At 46.6% G+C, this 18,551-nt stretch overlaps 1 protein-coding gene across 6 annotated transcripts; it reads right to left on the minus strand.

Moving 5' to 3' along the window:
• Positions 1-806: 806 nt before the first annotated feature.
• NCR3LG1 (natural killer cell cytotoxicity receptor 3 ligand 1) lies at positions 807-18,255 on the minus strand. 6 transcript variants are annotated; one of them, XM_042233017.2, is made up of 6 exons: positions 17,917-18,255; positions 16,204-16,376; positions 14,436-14,783; positions 6,700-7,026; positions 4,427-4,525; positions 807-3,657 (listed from the first exon to the last, which is right to left on the minus strand). In XM_042233017.2, the coding sequence occupies exons 2-6, from the start codon at positions 16,301-16,303 to the stop codon at positions 3,323-3,325; spliced, it is 1,209 nt and encodes a 402-aa protein (XP_042088951.1). In that variant the 5' UTR covers positions 16,304-16,376; positions 17,917-18,255; the 3' UTR covers positions 807-3,322. The 6 variants fall into 6 exon arrangements, with proteins under 6 accessions (XP_042088951.1, XP_042088950.1, XP_011951056.2 ...); XM_042233016.2 differs by lacking the exon at positions 17,917-18,255 and adding an exon at positions 16,455-16,580; XM_012095666.5 differs by lacking the exon at positions 17,917-18,255 and having other exon boundaries at positions 807-3,460; positions 16,204-16,580.
• Between the last annotated feature and the right edge of the window lie 296 nt (positions 18,256-18,551).

Consider the following 18,551-nt stretch of genomic DNA (forward strand, 5'->3'; position numbering starts at 1 on the left):
AGTGGGGTGCCATTGCCTTCTCCTAGTCCTAGGCTCTTCACCCTGTGAGATCCCTAGCATTTAGGCTTAACTCAGGGAAAAGCTAAAAAGCTCCAGGCATGGAAAGAGCAGCTACAGCAGACCTCCTTTGACCACCCCACAGAGGTTCTTGTCCACCAACAGTGCTCCCATTCTTTGGGGCCACCCATCTCTTTAAGGCACTTGTCTAACTACAGACAGAAGAGCTCCCCTAACGTCCCCTCAGCCTAGCAGGAAATTCTGTGAGAATTGTTTCTGAGTTTCTGCCTCCCGGGCATCATGTGGAAACAGATGGAGCAGTCTAAGCTCGTCCACACCCCATGTGCAGATCCCCCAGAAAGGATGCGTCTCATGTCACTGTGGCCCAGGGCTGAGGAAGGCGCTCCTCTCCCAATTTGCAGATGAGGAAATGGGATTGGACTTGGGGGTCACTTGCTAAGATCATACAGCTAGTAAGTAAGACAGGCCCAAGATTTGGGCCTGAGTCTGTCTCACACCAAAGCTCTCTCCCTTCCCACCGCTGCACGATCCCAATGACCTGAGCATCACCTTTTACTAGGGGTGCCACCTTGTTCTCGGTTGTCAAAAACCACCACCGGCAGACAAGTGTCTCTAGACCAAGAACAAGAAGGAAAGCGTAACTCAGGAAGGTCCCAGATTTGAGACTGATGCCGACTCATCTGTGTCAGCCCAGATCATGTCCAAACACCAAAGGAGCCAGAGGGACTGCTACTGAGTCCAAGCTCATATTGCTCGCCACATGAGAGGCCAATAAATCAAGAGACGAGTTGTTGGGGCAAGGAATAGCGACTTTATTTAGAAAATCAGTAGCCCAGGAAGATGGTGGACTCATGCTCCTCAAAACCATCTTGCCTGAGTTAGAATTCAGGCAATGGGAGGAAGTAAAAATCAAACATCTTTACTGGTTCTGGTCATCCTCCAGAGGAGATGTGTTCATTGCTTCCTTTCTGCAGTCATTCACAGGTCATCAGGATGTTTCCTTTGAGCTAAACAAAGGTATTTTAGCTCAATACTTGTTACCTCGAAGGCAGGCTTCCCAGGGATGGGTCATTATGTATAATTCAACCTTATAGGCAACAGCCCTTTATTGGTTAATTTGTAATAGAATACAAAGTTTCTTCCCTATTGGTGGGGAAGAGACTTTTTCCCGCTGATGTCTATGAAGAACACTCCATCTTCTGCCTTCTTCATGTGGACTGGGGTCCCTACCTTGCAGGCTCCCCCAACTCCAGCCAGTCAGGTGGCAGTGCAGACTGACGCTGCACATCTCCCATCCCTGTCTCCAACTCACACAGGTGTGACATGTGTCCTGGGTCTCAGTCCTGAGCTCAGCAGAGAAGGGAAGCCAAGCCACCCTCTTCCAGTAGTGGAACTGAACTGCTAGGCTGGAGAAACTAGCCTGCTTAGACATTCTGAAAAACTGCTCAGGCCTAATGTCTCTGGGTTTGGTATCTCCAGCCAGTCACCACACAGCCCACCTGTGGCCCACCTAGGTGGCCCTCTGGTCTTTCTGCTGGGGAGGACTCAGCCAGTTTCTACGAACCCACTCTCCTCGTGTATCATCCTCTCAGCTCTGTCCTGCTCTTGAGTTCCTCTCCAACATCTTTTCTTAGGGAGAACTTTCCTAGAGTGCTTGCTGTAAAGAGTAGCTCTGGCTCCCCATTCATCTCTGGGTTCACCTCTGAGGTCACCCCAGGGCCAGTGTCAGACACCTTATTGTACAAAGACATGCAGAAGACCTGGAGGAAGAAGACATGATTGCTGCTGACCCCGGATTAGGGTAGGCTTGAATAACAACAGATCTGTTCCAACTTGAAAGGAGTTGGGGAAAGGCCAAACAATGGGGTTAGAGTCAGAACTGGGTTCCAGAGGGTGGGCTTATTGCATTAGAACCCAGAGTATTGGTGTCTCGCTGTATTCTGCTGACTATACCAGCTGTCCTGCTGTAACTCACTGTATGCATTGCTGAACCCAGAGTAGGGGAGGCGTGAACTAAGAGGCTGGAAGAAGATGCAAAGAGCCATAGGAACTGCAGTCACGTTTATTCTCTCCTGACTGGCACAGCACCCATGGCAGCAGCCATAACATAACTTTAGCATAGCTGTAATGTAACCTTAATGCAGCCTCCAGGGCTTTTCAGGCGGAGCTTATATATACTTACAGGACAAAGCAGCCTGTGGCCAAGAAGTACCTCGTGACATGCATGCACAGTGCTATAAGTGATCTCAGTTCTCACATAATCATTTACCAAACGTGGGGCAAGAGCGAGAGGCTGTGGAACAAGACAGAGCCTGACGACAGCCACCGCCAATTGCTCTTTCCCTACAATTGGCATCTTCTCTGCCAGGTACACCTGCCTGGGGCATTGTATATCTTCATCTACCTACACCCTACTCTATTTCTACTCTGGAGTGATGTGAAAGGCAGGCCACCTAAACTGGCCACCTTGGGTACAGGAGTGTAAACTTCTGTCTTTCCCCTGTCTTTAGGTCCTTCCAGGCATTGATGCCAATAATTGAAGCAGTGATACCAAGTGCATATGCAACCGCACAATTCATTACAGAACCCTGCTTCTACGTACTCTTACTTCACTTGACCAATTCCAGTTTTTCTCATTATGCCATTGTTATTGAGGAAGGGAAGATAAATAAATACAGGGAACTCCAGTACTTTGGCCACCTCATGAGAAGAGTTGACTCATTGGAAAAGACTGATGCTGGGAGGGATTGAGGGCAGGAGGAGAATGGGACGACAGAGGATGAGATGGCTGGATGGCATCACTGACTCAATGGACGTGAGTCTGAGTGAATTCCAGGAGTTGGTGATGGACAGGGAAGCCTGGCATGCTGCGATTCATGGGGTTGCAAAGAGTTGGACATGACTGAGTGACTGAACTGAACTGAACTGAAATCAGAGGGAAAGAAGTACAGTTCTGACTGAAACTTTGACACAGATCCGCTATCTGTGAAGGGAGGAAGAAGGGATAAGCGAGGGAGAGCATAGCTTTCAAGTAAGCTTGAAAACTATAGCAGATGCCTGAGATGCCATAGCTGGAACATGGTGGCTAAGTACCCTCTTCATAGCAGGCTCTCTCTTGAAGGGAGTCTCAACAGCACATCTCCATGGCAACTACACTTTTGGGTCAAAATCCAGCTTCCAGAAGAAATGTATCAGTCAGCTTTTGCTGTATAACAAGCCATTCTATTGCTTTATTTTTCAAGTGGCTTTGAAAAGTAAGTCTCATGCACTCAAGAGTCAGTTCTGTTGGCACTGATGATCTTAGCTAGATTTGCTGATGCATTGAGGAAGCGGTCATCTGATCCAGTTCCAGCTTCGAGGGTCTCTTATCCTCCAGAAGTCTCTGATTACAGTGTCTCTCACCCTCCAGCTTCCCCAGTGGCTCAAGCAGTAAAGAATCCACCTGGAATGCAGGAGACTTGGGTTCGATCTCTGAGTTGGGAAGAGCCCCTGGAGAAGAAAATGGCAACCCATTCCAGTGTTCTTGCTTGGAAAATTCCATGGACAGAGGAGCCTGGCAGTCTATAGAGCTGGACAACACGAGCACAGACCCTCTCTCCTCATCGTCCTGGCAGGCACCATTTCCAGCATTTTCCTGACCTAGGTTAAATCAGGAGAGGAAGTCCTATGAATCAGTCGGCCAGCTTTAGACAAACAGCCTTTTTCCTTGATGAATGGATTGGTCTGCTTTTCCAAAAGCGTTTATAATGAGATATACTAGCTATTGCACAGATTCTGCATTGGCAGGCCTGTAAATAATTGGGGGCAGTTTTATTACCCAAAAGCATTTAACTAATGCATTTAAACTGGCCTCAACCACAGTTTGAGTTGTTTTATTTGCTATATTGAGTTGTTTTATTCCCTATTTTGGACCATAGGGAATAACAGGTTTGGAAACATGTTTTAGATTGGAAACATCCTCACTAGGGTTGGAAATTCTTAGTTAAACCAGTATAATTTGGGTAGTAAGTTATCCCATTGAGTTATTAACAAAATATGCGGAAATGGTGGGGAAGGAAATCTCCTCTCTGAGCCAAGGACTCTATATGCGACAGCAATACTGCAGCTCATATATCATTCACGGGCCTGGTGTGAACAACGAGGTCAGGCCTGATTCAGTGAGCCGGTTCATCAGGAGGAGGCAGAGGGGCTTTACAGTGCATCTTCCCAGAGTCCCAGGCCACTACATGGAGACCAGATGAGACAGTTTGTCCCCAACACATCAAAAAGAGCCATACATCATAAACATACTTAGAACACCCCAGCATCAGTCCTGAGGGCTCTCCAACACCATGCGCTGGCCATGAGTTCTGAACTCCCAGAGCCTACTCCAAAACACAGGGCTAAACTTTGCTTTGGAGCCCCTTACCTTTTCTTAAGAAAAAAACATAAAAAAAGTATGCAGTGATCAGTCCAATGATTAATACACCCATTCCGATATAGAACCAGTCAGTTTTCTTCTCAGATTCTGCAGAAAGAAGGAAGAAAACGTTAAGAGGAAGCCTCCTGGCAGGGGCCAAAGAGACCACATGGCTGCTTCTAGGCTCTGCATGGTTGCATGTCATCTTCTGTCAGAGACAGTACCACCAACCTTCTGCCACGTCTTTGCCCTCCTCCATCCTATCACTTACACCTCCAGACGTCAAACAGCCTGTTTAGCACTTATCAGAAATACAGCAATATCAAACACCACATACAGTATGCACATGCTGTGCACGTTTAAAGCTTCCACACCACTATCCCATCCCGTATCACCTGTATACTGCTAGAGACGGGATGTCACTCTCCCCTCAAAATCTGAATGCTGAAATCTTAATGCCCAGTATGACAGCATTAGGAGACAGGGCTTTGGGGAGCTGATTAGGTCATGAGGGTGGGGCACTCAGGAGTGAGATCAGTGCCCTATAAAGGAGGATCCTGAGAGATCCCTCACCCCTTCCACCTTGTGAGGACAGGATGAGAAGTCTGAAACCTGCAAAAGGGCTCTCACCCAACCATGCTGGCCACTAATCTTGGGACTCCAGCCTCCAGAACTGTGAGAAATGAAGTTCTGTTGCTTATAAGCCGCCCGCATGCATGTGTGTGCGTGCTCAGTCATGCTGAGCACTCCAGTCATGGCTGACTCTTTGCAATCCCACGCACTGTAGCCTGTCAGGCTCTTCTTGCCCATGAGATTTCCTAGGGAAAAATACTGAAGTGGGTTGCCATTTCCTTCTCCAGGGGATCTCCCCAACCCAGGGATTGAACCCGCATCTCCTTCTTTGGCAGGTGGATTCTTTACCACTGTACCACCTGAGGAGGCTCTTATAAGCCACCTAGTCTGTGGCAATTTGTTACAGCAGTCCACATGGACTAACAGGGCTTACCTGGTAACTGGTGATAATAAAGAATCTGCCTGCCAATCTACTTCCATATTCTTACCTAGGAAATCCCACGGACAGAAGAGCCTGGAGAGTTACAGTGCATGGGGTCACAAGGAGTTGGATACAACTTAGCGACTAACCAACAGCAACGGGCCAAGATATATATATATATCACCCAGCCCAGACAAATCCCTGATACCAAACACACAAAGCATATTTCAATTCCATAGTCCCCTGTTTCTGAGATACCCTAAACACATCTGTGCACACACTACCCACACAATCCCTGGTCTTTACTTCCAAGAACAATTTTTCTCTCCCTTCAGGATCATCTCAAGCCCCACCTGGCACACCCCGACCACATCCCTCAGGGCCACCAGTCAGCCTCCGCCTTCATTACCTCTCTCAGCTCTATGCAGATGCATTGGACGGTCATCCCCACCTAGGACCAGAGCCATGAGCATAGAGGCCAGGTCGCCTAGTGGACCATCTGTCCACCTAGTGGACCATCTGTCCACCTATTGGACCATCAGTCCACCTATTAGACCATCAGTCCACCTATTAGACCATCTGTCCACCTAGTGGACCATCTGTCCACCTATTAGACCATCTGTCCACCTAGTGGACCATCTGTCCACCTAGCGGACCATCTGTCCACCTATTAGATCATCAGTCTACCTATTAGATCATCAGTCTACCTATTAGACCATCTGTCCACCTATTGGACCATCTGTTCACCTATTAGACCATCTGTCCACCTATTAGACCATCTGTCCACCTATTAGATCATCAGTCTACCTATTAGATCATCAGTCTACCTATTAGACCATCTGTCCACCTATTGGACCATCTGTCCACCTATTAGACCATCTGTCCACCTACTGGACCATCTGTTCACCTATTAGACCATCTGTCCACCTATTAGATCATCAGTCCACTTATTAGACCATCTGTCCACCTATTAGACCATCTGTCCACCTATTGGACCATCTGTTCACCTATTGGACCATCTGTTCACCTATTAAACCATCTGTCCACCTATTAGATCATCAGTCCACTTATTAGACCATCTGTCCACCTATTAGACCATCTGTCCACTTATTGGACCATCTGTCCACCTAGTGGACCATCTGTCCTGGCTTAGGGACCTAATTTGGACTGCCGACTCTGGGGCTGAGCTAAATCAGACCAATCTTTCTCCCCCTCCCTATATAACCAAAGTTTATATGATACTCCCCTCAAGAGGAAGAGTAAGGGAGATGTCCAGGAAGATGCTTACCTGGATGTAGAATCAAGCGGAAGTTGAAACTCTGGATTGTGGGCAAGGATACATGCCACACCACACACTGATAGATGGTCCCATTGTCTTCCAGAGATGGCTTCAGCCTCAGGTGGCTAGTGATATTAAATGTACCATCCTCATTCTTGACCATGTGGTCAGTGGTGATGTTCTTAGAAAATTCCCGGAAGTGGGGATCATTCTGGGTCCACTTTTTCCACGTGATGTTAATATGCTCTGGGTAGAACCCACTTGATGTACATAAAATATGTTTGTCCCCGCTATCTTTCACCATGACTTGTTCAGACAAGTTGCTGACTGGCTGAGCTGCCAGGGGAGAGAAATCATTCTTTGAGGGTAGGTAGAGATTTGCTTATCATCAGCTCAATGTCAGACCCATGGCAAGCCTTCAAGAAAGCGAAGTAAACTGAATGGTATTCTGCTTAGACTAAGTGTTCTGGGTACGTTGGTCCCAGTGCCAGCGGGGGACTGATATGCTGTGACCCTGAATCTCAGGCAGTTTTATAAAGCAGAGTTTCTTAAGCCCCTCTGTGTCATAGATACCTTTGGGAATCTGAAGAATCCCTTGGAATAAACACTGATGTGGGCAGAGACTGCTAATTGCTGCCAGTCTCCATTCTTCCATGACACCTCCAAGTTAAAGCTGCTTCTCCCACCCTCCTCTGCAGCTGGGTATAGTCATGTGACCTAAGGGTCTGAAAGTTTGATTGTAATCAGAAGTGGTGAGAACAACTTCTAAGAAGTATCCTGAAATAACAAGGGTGTCTTAAAGAAAAGAACAGTGTCTCTCCCCCTCCCCTTCCTTCTTTCTACAGAATGGCTGGAATAGCATGTCATGGCTGGGGACAGAGAAGCTGTTTCTAAACACAGGTGGAAATGCAGGTTGAGGACAGCAAAGTGACAAGATAAAAGGATCCTGGGTCCCAGATGATCAGAGCACTGCCATATCTGCCCTGGGTTGGCTACATTTTTGTGAAAGGAAAATAAGCCACCTTCTTAAAAGCACTACTGACCTCTGGCTTCCCCTCTCACATGTAAAGATCTTGAAAGTCATCATTTCTATCCTTGCAACAGGAAAGAAAGCTGAGCTGAACAAACTGAAAATCCACGGCTTTCTTTAGATTCATGGAAGAATTGAGGTGACAAGGCAAACCACCACCCTGTAAACCAGAGACACACACAGGCAGATTGAGAGAATCACAGCCAAGATCATAAAACCTTAGGCAGAATGTACTAGAGCAATAAACTGGTTGACATACATAAGCACTAACTCTGACAAAATGCTAAAGGATACGTGTGGACTAGGTTGAGAGTAAAAATCTCCTAGAGGCCCAGCCTTAGAGGGGGCCATACACTTTCATGAGTTGTACCTCCAAGAATCGCACCAGGCTCTCACTGTGAAGATCCAAGAAAAATCCCCTCCTGTTTTGAGCAGGGAAGAGAAGAAAGGTAACTATTTCAAAATATACCCAGGACTCCCTGCTGGTCCAGGGTTTAAGAATCCACCTGCCAATGTAGGGGACACAGGCTTGATCCCTGGTCTGGGAAGATTCCACATGCTGCAGAGCAACTAAGCCCACGTTCCACAACTACTGCAGCCTGTGCGCCCTGGAGCCTGTGTTCTGCAGCAAGAAAGACCCAGAGCAGTCAGAACTAAGTAATTAAATAAAATTAAATAAATATATATATATATATATACACACATACACACACACACACACACACACACACACACACACACACACACACACCCAGTGCATTCTCCACAATAAAGGATGCTCTCAAGGGAAAAGAATTTGCCAGTCTTATCTGGCTTCCCTGGTGGCTCAGAGGTTAAAGCGTCTGCCTCCAATGCGGGAGACCCGGGTTCAATCCCTGGGTTGGGAAGATCCTCTGGAGAAGCAAATGGCAATCCACTCCAGTATTCTTGCCTAGAGAATCCCATGGGCGGAAGTCCATGGGGTCGCAAAGAGTCGGACACGACTGAGCAACTTCAACTTATCTGACCTGGGATAGTGATGTTTAGCCAGCTCCAGCCCCCTCTAGCCTTCCTGTCTCACCTAGAAACACTTGTGAAGGTGAGACAGTCTAGGGCTCAGGCAACTCAAAGAATGAGATTTAATCAGAAAATTATCAACAGCTTCCCCTCTATGACACCTTACCACTACATCAACAGAGCCCTAGAATGATAACAGCGGATTACAGCTGAGAGAGCTGTTAAACACAGGCTCGATTTCAGAAGGAGTTCATGAGGAAACTCAAAGAAAACAAGGCAAGGGGCGGGAGGAAGACACCAGAAGGAACTGAAGTCTCTGACAGGCACAACATTAACATTAAACAGAGTGCAACTCCTAGCCAAAGAAACCCAGATCCTCATACCAAAAGCCTATTCACCTCAGTTCCTATTATCTGATACGTAAGATCTAGTTTTCAACAAAAAATTACAAGGCATGCCAAAAAGTATGAAAAGACAAAGCAAGCATCAGACCCAAACTCTGGTATGACACAGATTTTGGAATTATCAGATAGGGACTTTTAAATAATGATTAGGCACATGTGCCCTAGAGCCCATGCTCCACACTGAGAGGCCACTGCAATGAGAGGCATCCCCTATTTGCCACAACTAGAGAGAAGTCCGTGGAGCGATGAAAACCAAGCACAGCCAAAAACAAATAATTAAATAAAACTATTTTTGAAAACATAGTAGCCTTCAGAGCAAAGAAAATTATCAGGAGGAAAAAACTAAGGAAATCTGAATAAACTATGTAAGTAAGTGTTAGTCACTCAGTCATGCCCTACTCTTTCCGACCCCATGGACTGCAGCCCACCAGGCTCCTGTGTCCATGAGATATTCCAGGCAAGGATACTGGAGTGGGTTGCCATTTCCTTCTCTAGCGGATCTTCCTGACCCAGGGATCCAACCCAGGTCTCCCACACTGCAGGTAGATTCTTTACCGACTGAGCTACAAGCGAATAAACTATGGACTTTAATAAATAATAATGTATCAATATTGGCTCGTTAATTATAAAAATACAGCATAAATGCAAGATGTTAATAGGGCAAGTGGGGTGCGGAGGCAAGAGTAATATGGGAACTCTGTACTATCTTTGCAATTTCTCCATAAATCTAAACCTCTTCTAAAAAAATAAAGTCTATTTATTTATTTAATTTTTGAAAGACAAAAAAATACTTTTATTTTAGGCTATCAGTTGCAGAGGAATTCTAATATACATCCCTACCTCCAAAATTGATATGTACAAAACATTCCAAGTCTTCAGTGAAATTGTGGAGGGCTCACAGATACTGTCCCCAGTTATACTGAATTGTACCCCCTCCCAAATTCATGTGTTGAAGTTCTAAATCTATTCCCTCAGACTGTGACTATATTTAGAGATAGAGTTTTTTTTTAATTAATTGGAAGCTAATTACTTTACAATATTGTAGTGGTTTTTGCCATACAATAACATGAATCAGCCACGGGTGTACGTGTGTTTCCCATCCTAAACCCCCCTCCAACCTCCCTCCCCATCCCATCCCTCAGGTTCATCCCAGTGCACCGGCCCTGAGCACCTTATCTCATGCATCAAACCTGGACTGGCGATCTATTTCACATGTGGTAATATACCTATTTCAATGCTATTCTCTCAAATCATCCCACCCTCGCCTTCTCCCAGAATCCAAAAGTCTGCTCTTTACATCTCTGACTCTTTTGCTGTCTCGCATATAGGGTCATTGTTACCATCTTTCTAAATTCCATATATATGCGTTAATATACTGTACTGGTGTTTTTCTTTCTGACTTACTTCACTCTGTATAATAGGCTCATTTCATCCATCTCATTAGAACTGGCTGAAATGCATTCTTTTTAACAGCTGAGTAATACTCCATTGTGTATATGTACCACAGCATTCTTATCCATTCGTCTGCTGATGGGCATCTAGGTTGCTTCCATGTCCTGGCTATTGTAAACAGTGCTGCGATGAACACTGGGGCACACGTGTCTCTTTCAGTTCTGGTTTCCTCAGTGTGCATGCCCAGCAGTGGGACTGCTGGGTCATATAAGCACATGCGCCGTGAGCTGGGGCAAACCCAGTGTGGTCCATACACTGCAAGCACTCCCCACACATGCCAGTGACATTTGTTTCCAGTGTTCCTCCCCACAGCACAACTGAACAACTGAGCCTAAATAAGTGACCACCTTCACCCCTGTGTCAGGGCAGAAATTAGACACTAAAGAGACTTGCAAACAGAAGAAGCCAAAATAAACAAAGAAGAGGGAACCGTTTTGGAAGTGACAGGTGTAACAGATTAAAACCCTGTAGTGAGCATTGACTAAGCATTGGAAGGGGCCTATAAACCTTGAGGAGAAGTATAAGCTGGAACAAGGAACTATCTGAAACTGAACTGACCCCACACTGCCCTCAACAGCTCCAGAGAAATTCCTAGATATATTTTACTATTATCATTTTTTAATTTTTTATAAGTTCTTTATTACTCCTTTAATTTTCATTTTTATAATCTATTATTACCTTGCAAAAAAAGGACCCTATTTTAAAGCAAATTTCATATATATTTTTTATAATTTTTGTAATTTTGTTTTATATTTTTAATAATTGTATTTTTGAGAGTCTAACTTCTAGATTTTTAATATTTGCTTTTTGGTATTTGTTATCAATTTTGTACCTTTAAGAATCTAATCTTCAGTTCCCATTTTTACTTAGGCGTGTGATTACTGGCTTGATTGCTCTCTCCCCTTTTGACTCTTTTTTTCCTCCCCAGGTCACCTCTATCTCCTCCCTCCCCCTTCTCTTCTCTAGTTAACACTGTGAATCTCTTTGGGTGTTTCCGGCTGTGGAGAACACTTAGGGAACTGATCAGAGACTAGACTGGTCTCTCTCCTTTTGACTCCCTCTCCTCTCCTCCTGATCACCTCTGTCTCCTTCCTCCCTCTTCTCTTCTCTGTGTAACTCCATGAACCTCTGAGTGTTCCAGACTGTGGAGAGCAAATAGGGACTTGATTACTGGCTAGCTTGCTCTCTCCCCTTTTGATACCCCCTCTTCTCCTCCTGGTCTCCTCTATCTCCCTCCTCCCTCTTCTCTCCTTCATGTAACTCTGTGAACCTCTCTGGGTATCCCCCACGGTGGAGAATCTTCTCACATTAACCTAGATGTTTATCATCGGTGCTGTATGGATGGAGAAGTCTTGAGGCTACTGTAAGAATAAGACTGAAAGCCAGAGGCAGGAGGCTTAAATCCAAAACCTGAGAACACCAGAAAACTCCTGACTCCAGGGAACATTAATCGACAAGAGCTCATCCAAAAGCCTCCATACCTACACTGAAACCAAGCTTCACCCTAGAGCCAACAAGTTTCAGAGCAAGACATACCAAGAAAATTCTCCAACAAAACAAAAAAATAACCCTGAGCACAAAAAAACAGGTGGCCAAAAGTCACACCAAACCCATAGACACCTCAAAACTCACTACTGGACATGTCATTGCACTCCAGAGAGAAGAGATCCATCTCCACCCACCAGAACATCGACGCAAGCTTCCCCAACCAGGAAACCTTGACAAGCCACTCATCCAGCCCCACCCTCAGGGAGGACCCTCCACAATAAAAAGGAACCACAAACTTTCAGCATACAGAAAGGCCACCCCAAACACAGCAATCTAAGCAAGATGAAAAGCCAGAGAAATATTCAGCAGGTAAAGGAACATAATAAATGCTCAGCAAACCAAACAAAAGAGGAGGAGACAGGGGGTCTACCTGAAAAAGAATTCAGAATAATGATAGTAAAGATGATCCAAAATCTCAAAAACAAAAATGGAGGTACAGATAAACAGACTGGAGACAAGGATTGAGAATATGCAAGAAAAGTTTAACAAGGACTTAGAAGATATAAAAAAGAGTTAATCAATAATGAATAATGCAATAACTGAGATCAAAAGCACTCTGGAGGAAACCAACAGTAGAATAACTGAGGCAGAAGATAGGATAAATGAGGTGGAAGATAGAAAGGTGGAAATAAATGAAGCAGAGAGGAAAAAAGAAAAAAGAATTAAAAGAAATGAGGACAACATGAGAGACCTCTGGAACAATGTTAAATGCCCCAACATTCAAATCATAGGAGTCCCAGAAGAAGACAAAAAGAAAAGGCCAAGAGAAAATACTTGAGGAGGTAATAGTTGAAAGCTTCCCTAAACTGGGGAAGGAAATAGCCATCCAAGTCCAAGAAACCAGAGCATCCCAAACAGGATAAAGCCAAGGTGAAACACCCCAAGACATATTAATCAAGTTAACGAAGATCAAACGCAAAGAGCAAATATTAAAAGCAGCAGGGGAAAAGCAACAAATAACACACAAAGGGATTCCCATAAGGATAACAGCTGATCTTTCAATAGAAACTCTTCAGGCTAGAAGGGAATGGCAGGACATCCTTAAAGTGATGAAAGAGAAAAACCTACAACCCAGATTACTGTACCCAGCAAGGATCTCATTCAAATATGAAGGAGAAATCAAAGCTTTACAGACAAGCAAAAGCTGAGAGATAGGGTTTTTACTGAGGTTGTTGGTAAGTTAAAAGAGATCATTAGGTTGACCCCTAATCTGACTCATGTCTTTTTAGAAGATTAGGATGCACAAGCACAGGAAAAAGACAACCAGCTACAAGCCAAAGAAAGAGGCCTCGGAAGAAACCAACCCTGCTGTCGCCTTGACCTCAGACTTCTAGACTCCAGAATTGTGCGAAAATTAATTTCTGCTATATAAGCCACCCAGTCAGTAGTGTTTTGCTATGGCAGCCCCCAGCCCATCCACAGAGAATCCAACCTACTTATAATAGCAGAAAGAGGAGTTCAAAAAGGTGTTTAGGGAAGAATGTTGCTGTTGTTAAGTCTTGACTGAGCAGCTGCCTTAAAACAGCACTGGCCGAGCATTTTCATACATGATCTTATGTAATCCTCGGAACACTGTGAGGCAGGTAAGACTTGTTACCTCATTTTGAGTGGGAAAATTCACAGGCAAAGATATTAAATGGCTGATTAGTCACTCAGTTTGGAAGCAGCAAAGTCAGACAGAATAGGATTCAGACCCATGAAACCAGAGTGCCTTCTCTCTCCTTCCCCAGCTACCTTTCAGAGGTATCTCTTCAGTGAAGGCTAACTCTAGACATACCAGGGAAATTATCTAATTACTGTGAATATCTTTTACTGCTACTTTAAATGGACCAAGCTCTATTCTGAGCATTTTACCTGCATTTAAAAAATTTTTTTAATTGGAGTATAATTGCTTTACAATAATTTCTGCCGTGTAACAGTGTGAATCAGCTCTAAGTACACATCTATTCCCTCCCTCTTGAGCCCCTTCATCCCACACCCCCATTCCACCCTTCTAGGGCATCTCGGAACACTGGGCTGAGCTCCCTGTGCTGCACAACAACTTCTTGCTAGCTATCTTACCTGCATTTTTCCGAGCCACTTCCCTACAGTCAATTCTCTCATAAAAAACACTATTACATGTGTTTATAGAGTTTCAGCATGATTAAAAACTTGCCCAAAGTTGTTAAGAAGTCCATGGAAGTCCTGGACTCAAACCTATGCCTATTTGACTCCTAGGCCCATGCTCTAAATCTCTGCTCCACTCAGCCCACCCACATCTCCACCGCAAGCCCCATCACCATGAGAATCACAGGGCACTGCCCTCAGACACTCACCTACAACCTCCAGCCAGACAGTCCCCTGAGCCTTCTGAGGAGTAACCACCAGCTCACAGCGGTACTCCCCTGCATCCTCCAGCTGGACACCAGGCAGCTGCAATGAGGCATCTCCCTTCTGCAGACTCCGTAGAGACACACAGGCTCCACGTTGGGATGCCTCCCTGTGGTTCCCGAAATACTCAAACAGTTTGGTGTAGGTTTCAGACTTTTGAGTCTTCTGAAACCAGGTGATACCCATACTTTTGATGTCCAGCTGTGCTGAACCAGCGATCTTGCAAAAGATAGTCACATTTTCATTCAAGAAAACCATCTGAGTCCTCCCTGCCATCTCCACTTGCAGTAAACCTGTGGCAACAAGAGAAGGTTATGGAAGACCCTTGAAAGAAACATAGTCCTGGTACTCTAAAACACAATCATGTGACTGGAAACATCTTCCCCTTTTTTTGGAGGGGGCAGGTCCAGGGGGGTGGCAGGTCCAGGGGGGCATCCTCAGATACAAAACCCCTTAGTTCATGGCCCCTCATTAACCCACATAAAATCCTGGAACTTTGTTTTTTCCTTCCCCCAACCAACCCCACCCCCACCCCATCCACCCAGCCAATCCACCAAGATCCAAAATAAAGCAGTTTCCTTTCCACCAACCTGGCCTCTTCACTGGCTTTTGAGGGACCAACAAATGGAGCCCACTTTCAGTTACACCCATGCACTCTCAGTAAAGACTTTAGTGAAGTCAAGACATGCAGATGGAGTCTATTTCCTTTTCTTTTTAAAGGGAATTTAAGGGACTCTCAGCTAGAATGATCCATGGCCCAATTCCTTCTCCCCTGTTGAAGAGGTTTCTGTTGAGTGGTTTTTGTTTTTGGCCACCACGGGTGGCATGCGGGATCTTAGTTCCCTCCCAACAGAAATTGAACCCCTGCCTCCTGCAGTGCAAGTAGAGTCTCAACCACTGGACAACCAGGAAAGTCCCGGAGTAGTCTCATTTCACATTTTTTTATTTTTTCCCTCAGTTCCAGCAACTAGCATGATGCAAGGGAGAAAGAAGTTTACAGAACACCAGAGCACAAATTGAGGAAACACTTCTTCTCGGGCTCCTACACGAGGGGACTCTGCACAAAGCAGAGATTCAGTATGTAACTGTTCAATAAATCAATCAGCATTTTCCGAAAGCTACCTGGGGGTTATTCACGCCCCTATATTGAAAAGCAGAGATACTACTTTGCCAACAAAGGTCCGTCTAGTCAAGGCTATGGTTTTTCCAGTGGTCGTGTATGGATGTGAGAGTTGGACTGTGAAGAAAGCTGAGCGCGAAGAATTGATGCTTTTGAACTGTGGTGTTGGAGAAGACTCTTGAGAGTCCCTTGGACTACAAGGAGATCCAACCAGTCCATCCTAAGGGAGAGCAGTCCCGGGGTGTTCATTGGAGGGACTGATGCTAAAGCTGAAACTCCAATACTTTGGCCACCTGATGCGAAGGGCTGACTCATTGGAAAAGACCCTGATGCTCGGAAAGATTGAGGGCAGGAGGAGAAGGGGACGACAGAGGATGAGATGGCTGGATGGCATCACTGATTCGATGGACATGAGTTTGAGTGAACTCCGGGAGTTGGTGATGGACAGGGAGGCCTGGCGTGCTGCGATTCATAGGATCGCAAAGAGTCAGACACGACTGAGCGACTGAACTGAACTGAACCCAGCCGACTGCGATCTCACGGCCTAGCGACCGCGACCCCTCCTCCCTCCTTCCTTCTCTCCCGCATCCTACCTGCGATGATCTGGAAGCGCTCCAGCACCAACACCGACATCCGAACCCACAGCAGCCACACGGAGCCCCACCGCACGCGTCCAGCAGCCCTCTTCGACATTGCAGTAGCCTAGCTTTACCGGCGGCCTCGAACTTCCTCTTTGTTCCTTTTTCCTCTTAAGAGTGAGCAGTGCCTAAGAAGTGGGTGGAAAGTGTATTCTCTCGCGTCCAGACCGAACTACAGGCGTATTTAACTAAGGGCGCACGTTCACCTCCTTAGGTCTCTGGGCCCCTTCTGCGGAACTCTGCGATGTCGTCTTGGTCACTCCGTTCACGAAGAAGGAAAAGTTTCGCCGAGTGCCTGCTCAGTCGCACCTCTGCCAGCTGCGCGGGGAAATGGGTTCCGCTGGGAGCCGCGGACCGGGGAACAGGCAATCTCCACCTCCCAGGGCGGGGCGGACACGCGGACGGGTTGACGGGCGGTGGGGCGGGAGGTGCGCGCACGCGCGGAGCAGGGATGCGCGCACGCGCGGAGCAGGGATGCGCGCACGCGCGGAGCAGGGATGCGCGCACGCGCGGAGCAGGGATGCGCGCACGCGCGGAGCAGGGATGCGCGCACGCGCGGAGCAGGGATGCGCGCACGCGCGGAGCAGGGATGCGCGCACGCGCGGAGCAGGGATGCGCGCACGCGCGGAGCAGGGATGCGCGAGGAGGGATGCGCGTTCGGGCGGAGGGGCAGACGCGCAGAGGGGCGGAGGGATGGAAGGATGTGCGCATGAGCGGAGGGAAGGACGCGAGGACCGACGGACAGGTGGGCGGACGGGCGAGCTGTCTCTAGGATCGCTTTGTAAACCGGGCAGGATCCGATTGCCCCGGGCGCTGCTCTAAGGAAGATCCACTTAGGGTGGCATGATAAACTTGCTGTTGCTGCTAAGTCACTTCAATTGTGTCCGATTCTGTGCGACCCCATAGAGGGCAGCCCACCAGGCTCCCCCGTCCCTGGGATTCTCCAGGCAAGAACACTGGAGTGGGTTGGTGTCCGACCCTCAGCGACCCCATGGACTGCAGCCTACCAGGCTCCTCCGTCCATGGGACTTTCCAGGCAAGAGTACTGGAGTGGGGTGCCATTGCCTTCTCCCTAGGGGATGCCATCTCTGGGGCCGAGTTCACCCCTTGCCTTCCGGCCCTGGCTGTTGCCCACCTGCCTCTCTGCCTCCGGTGTGGAATGGGCCTGTCAGCAGCCGGCTAGCTCTCCTCTGGTGTTTGCTCAGTCTTTTGTTCTGTGAGCGGGCCTGGCAGTACCTTATGTTAGAGCTTTTCACGGGAAAGTTCTCACTCTCTCTCTTTCCTCTTTTTTTTTCCTCTCTGGCTATCCCATGGTTTGGATTGCTATCTCATGTTAGCTCCCTCAGATTGCCCTCGCATTCAGGCCTGCTCCTTACCCTAAGCAATGCAGCCTGAGCCTCCCTATTCAGCCCCTCTTGCTGGTGGCGCACAGGAGCGTCTGTGCTACTTCTCTGCTGGGAGTTGCAGTTAGGCCTGTAATCTGTGGGTTTTATTTATTTTTTCCTCCTGGTTCTGATGCCCTCTGAGCTTCCAAAACTCCCTACAGACCCACCTGTGAGAGGTTGTCCTTGTGTTTGGAAACTTCTCCTCTTTTATGACGCCCTCCCTGGGAGGGTCTCCATCCCTAACTCTTTTATCTCTGTTTTTATCTTTTATATTTTGTCCTACCTCCTTTTGAAGACAATGGGCTGCCTTTCTGGGTGCCTGGTGTCCTCCGCCAGCGTTCAGAAGTTTTTTGTGGTATTTGCACAGCGTTCAAATGAACTTTCAATGAATTTGTGGGAGAGAAGGTGGTCTCCCCTTCCTATTCCTCCGCCATCTTAGGACCGCTGCCTGCAATGTTGAGTTTTAAGTCAGCTTTTTCACTCTCCTCTTTCACCCTCATCAAGAGGCTCTTAAGTTCCTCTTTACTTCTTGCCATTAGAGTGGTATATCTGCATATCTGAGGTTGCTATTTCTCCCAACAATCTTGATTCTGGTATTACTGACATCATTAAATAACATCCTCTATGGAAATGTATGATAAATCCCTATACCTGCCCCAAATAATGCACACAGTTGTGACATATACATATCACCCTGTAGAAAATTGGAGAAATTGCCTCAAAAAGTAAGCAGAATAAAATTGGCAGCTTTCACCATTTTTATTAGCATTTAAAGATTAATCAAATTTACATTAAATAAGTCTACTTATGTTATCATCTTCTCCAATTTCACATATTTTGAATTCCTGCAAACACACAAGAAAACATATCTTCTGTTTGCTAGTCTTTCATTCAACCTCAAAGCACACAGCAGACGCT

Source organism: Ovis aries, chromosome 15 (assembly GCF_016772045.2).
Source record: "Ovis aries strain OAR_USU_Benz2616 breed Rambouillet chromosome 15, ARS-UI_Ramb_v3.0, whole genome shotgun sequence".
Lineage (NCBI taxonomy): Eukaryota > Metazoa > Chordata > Mammalia > Artiodactyla > Bovidae > Ovis > Ovis aries.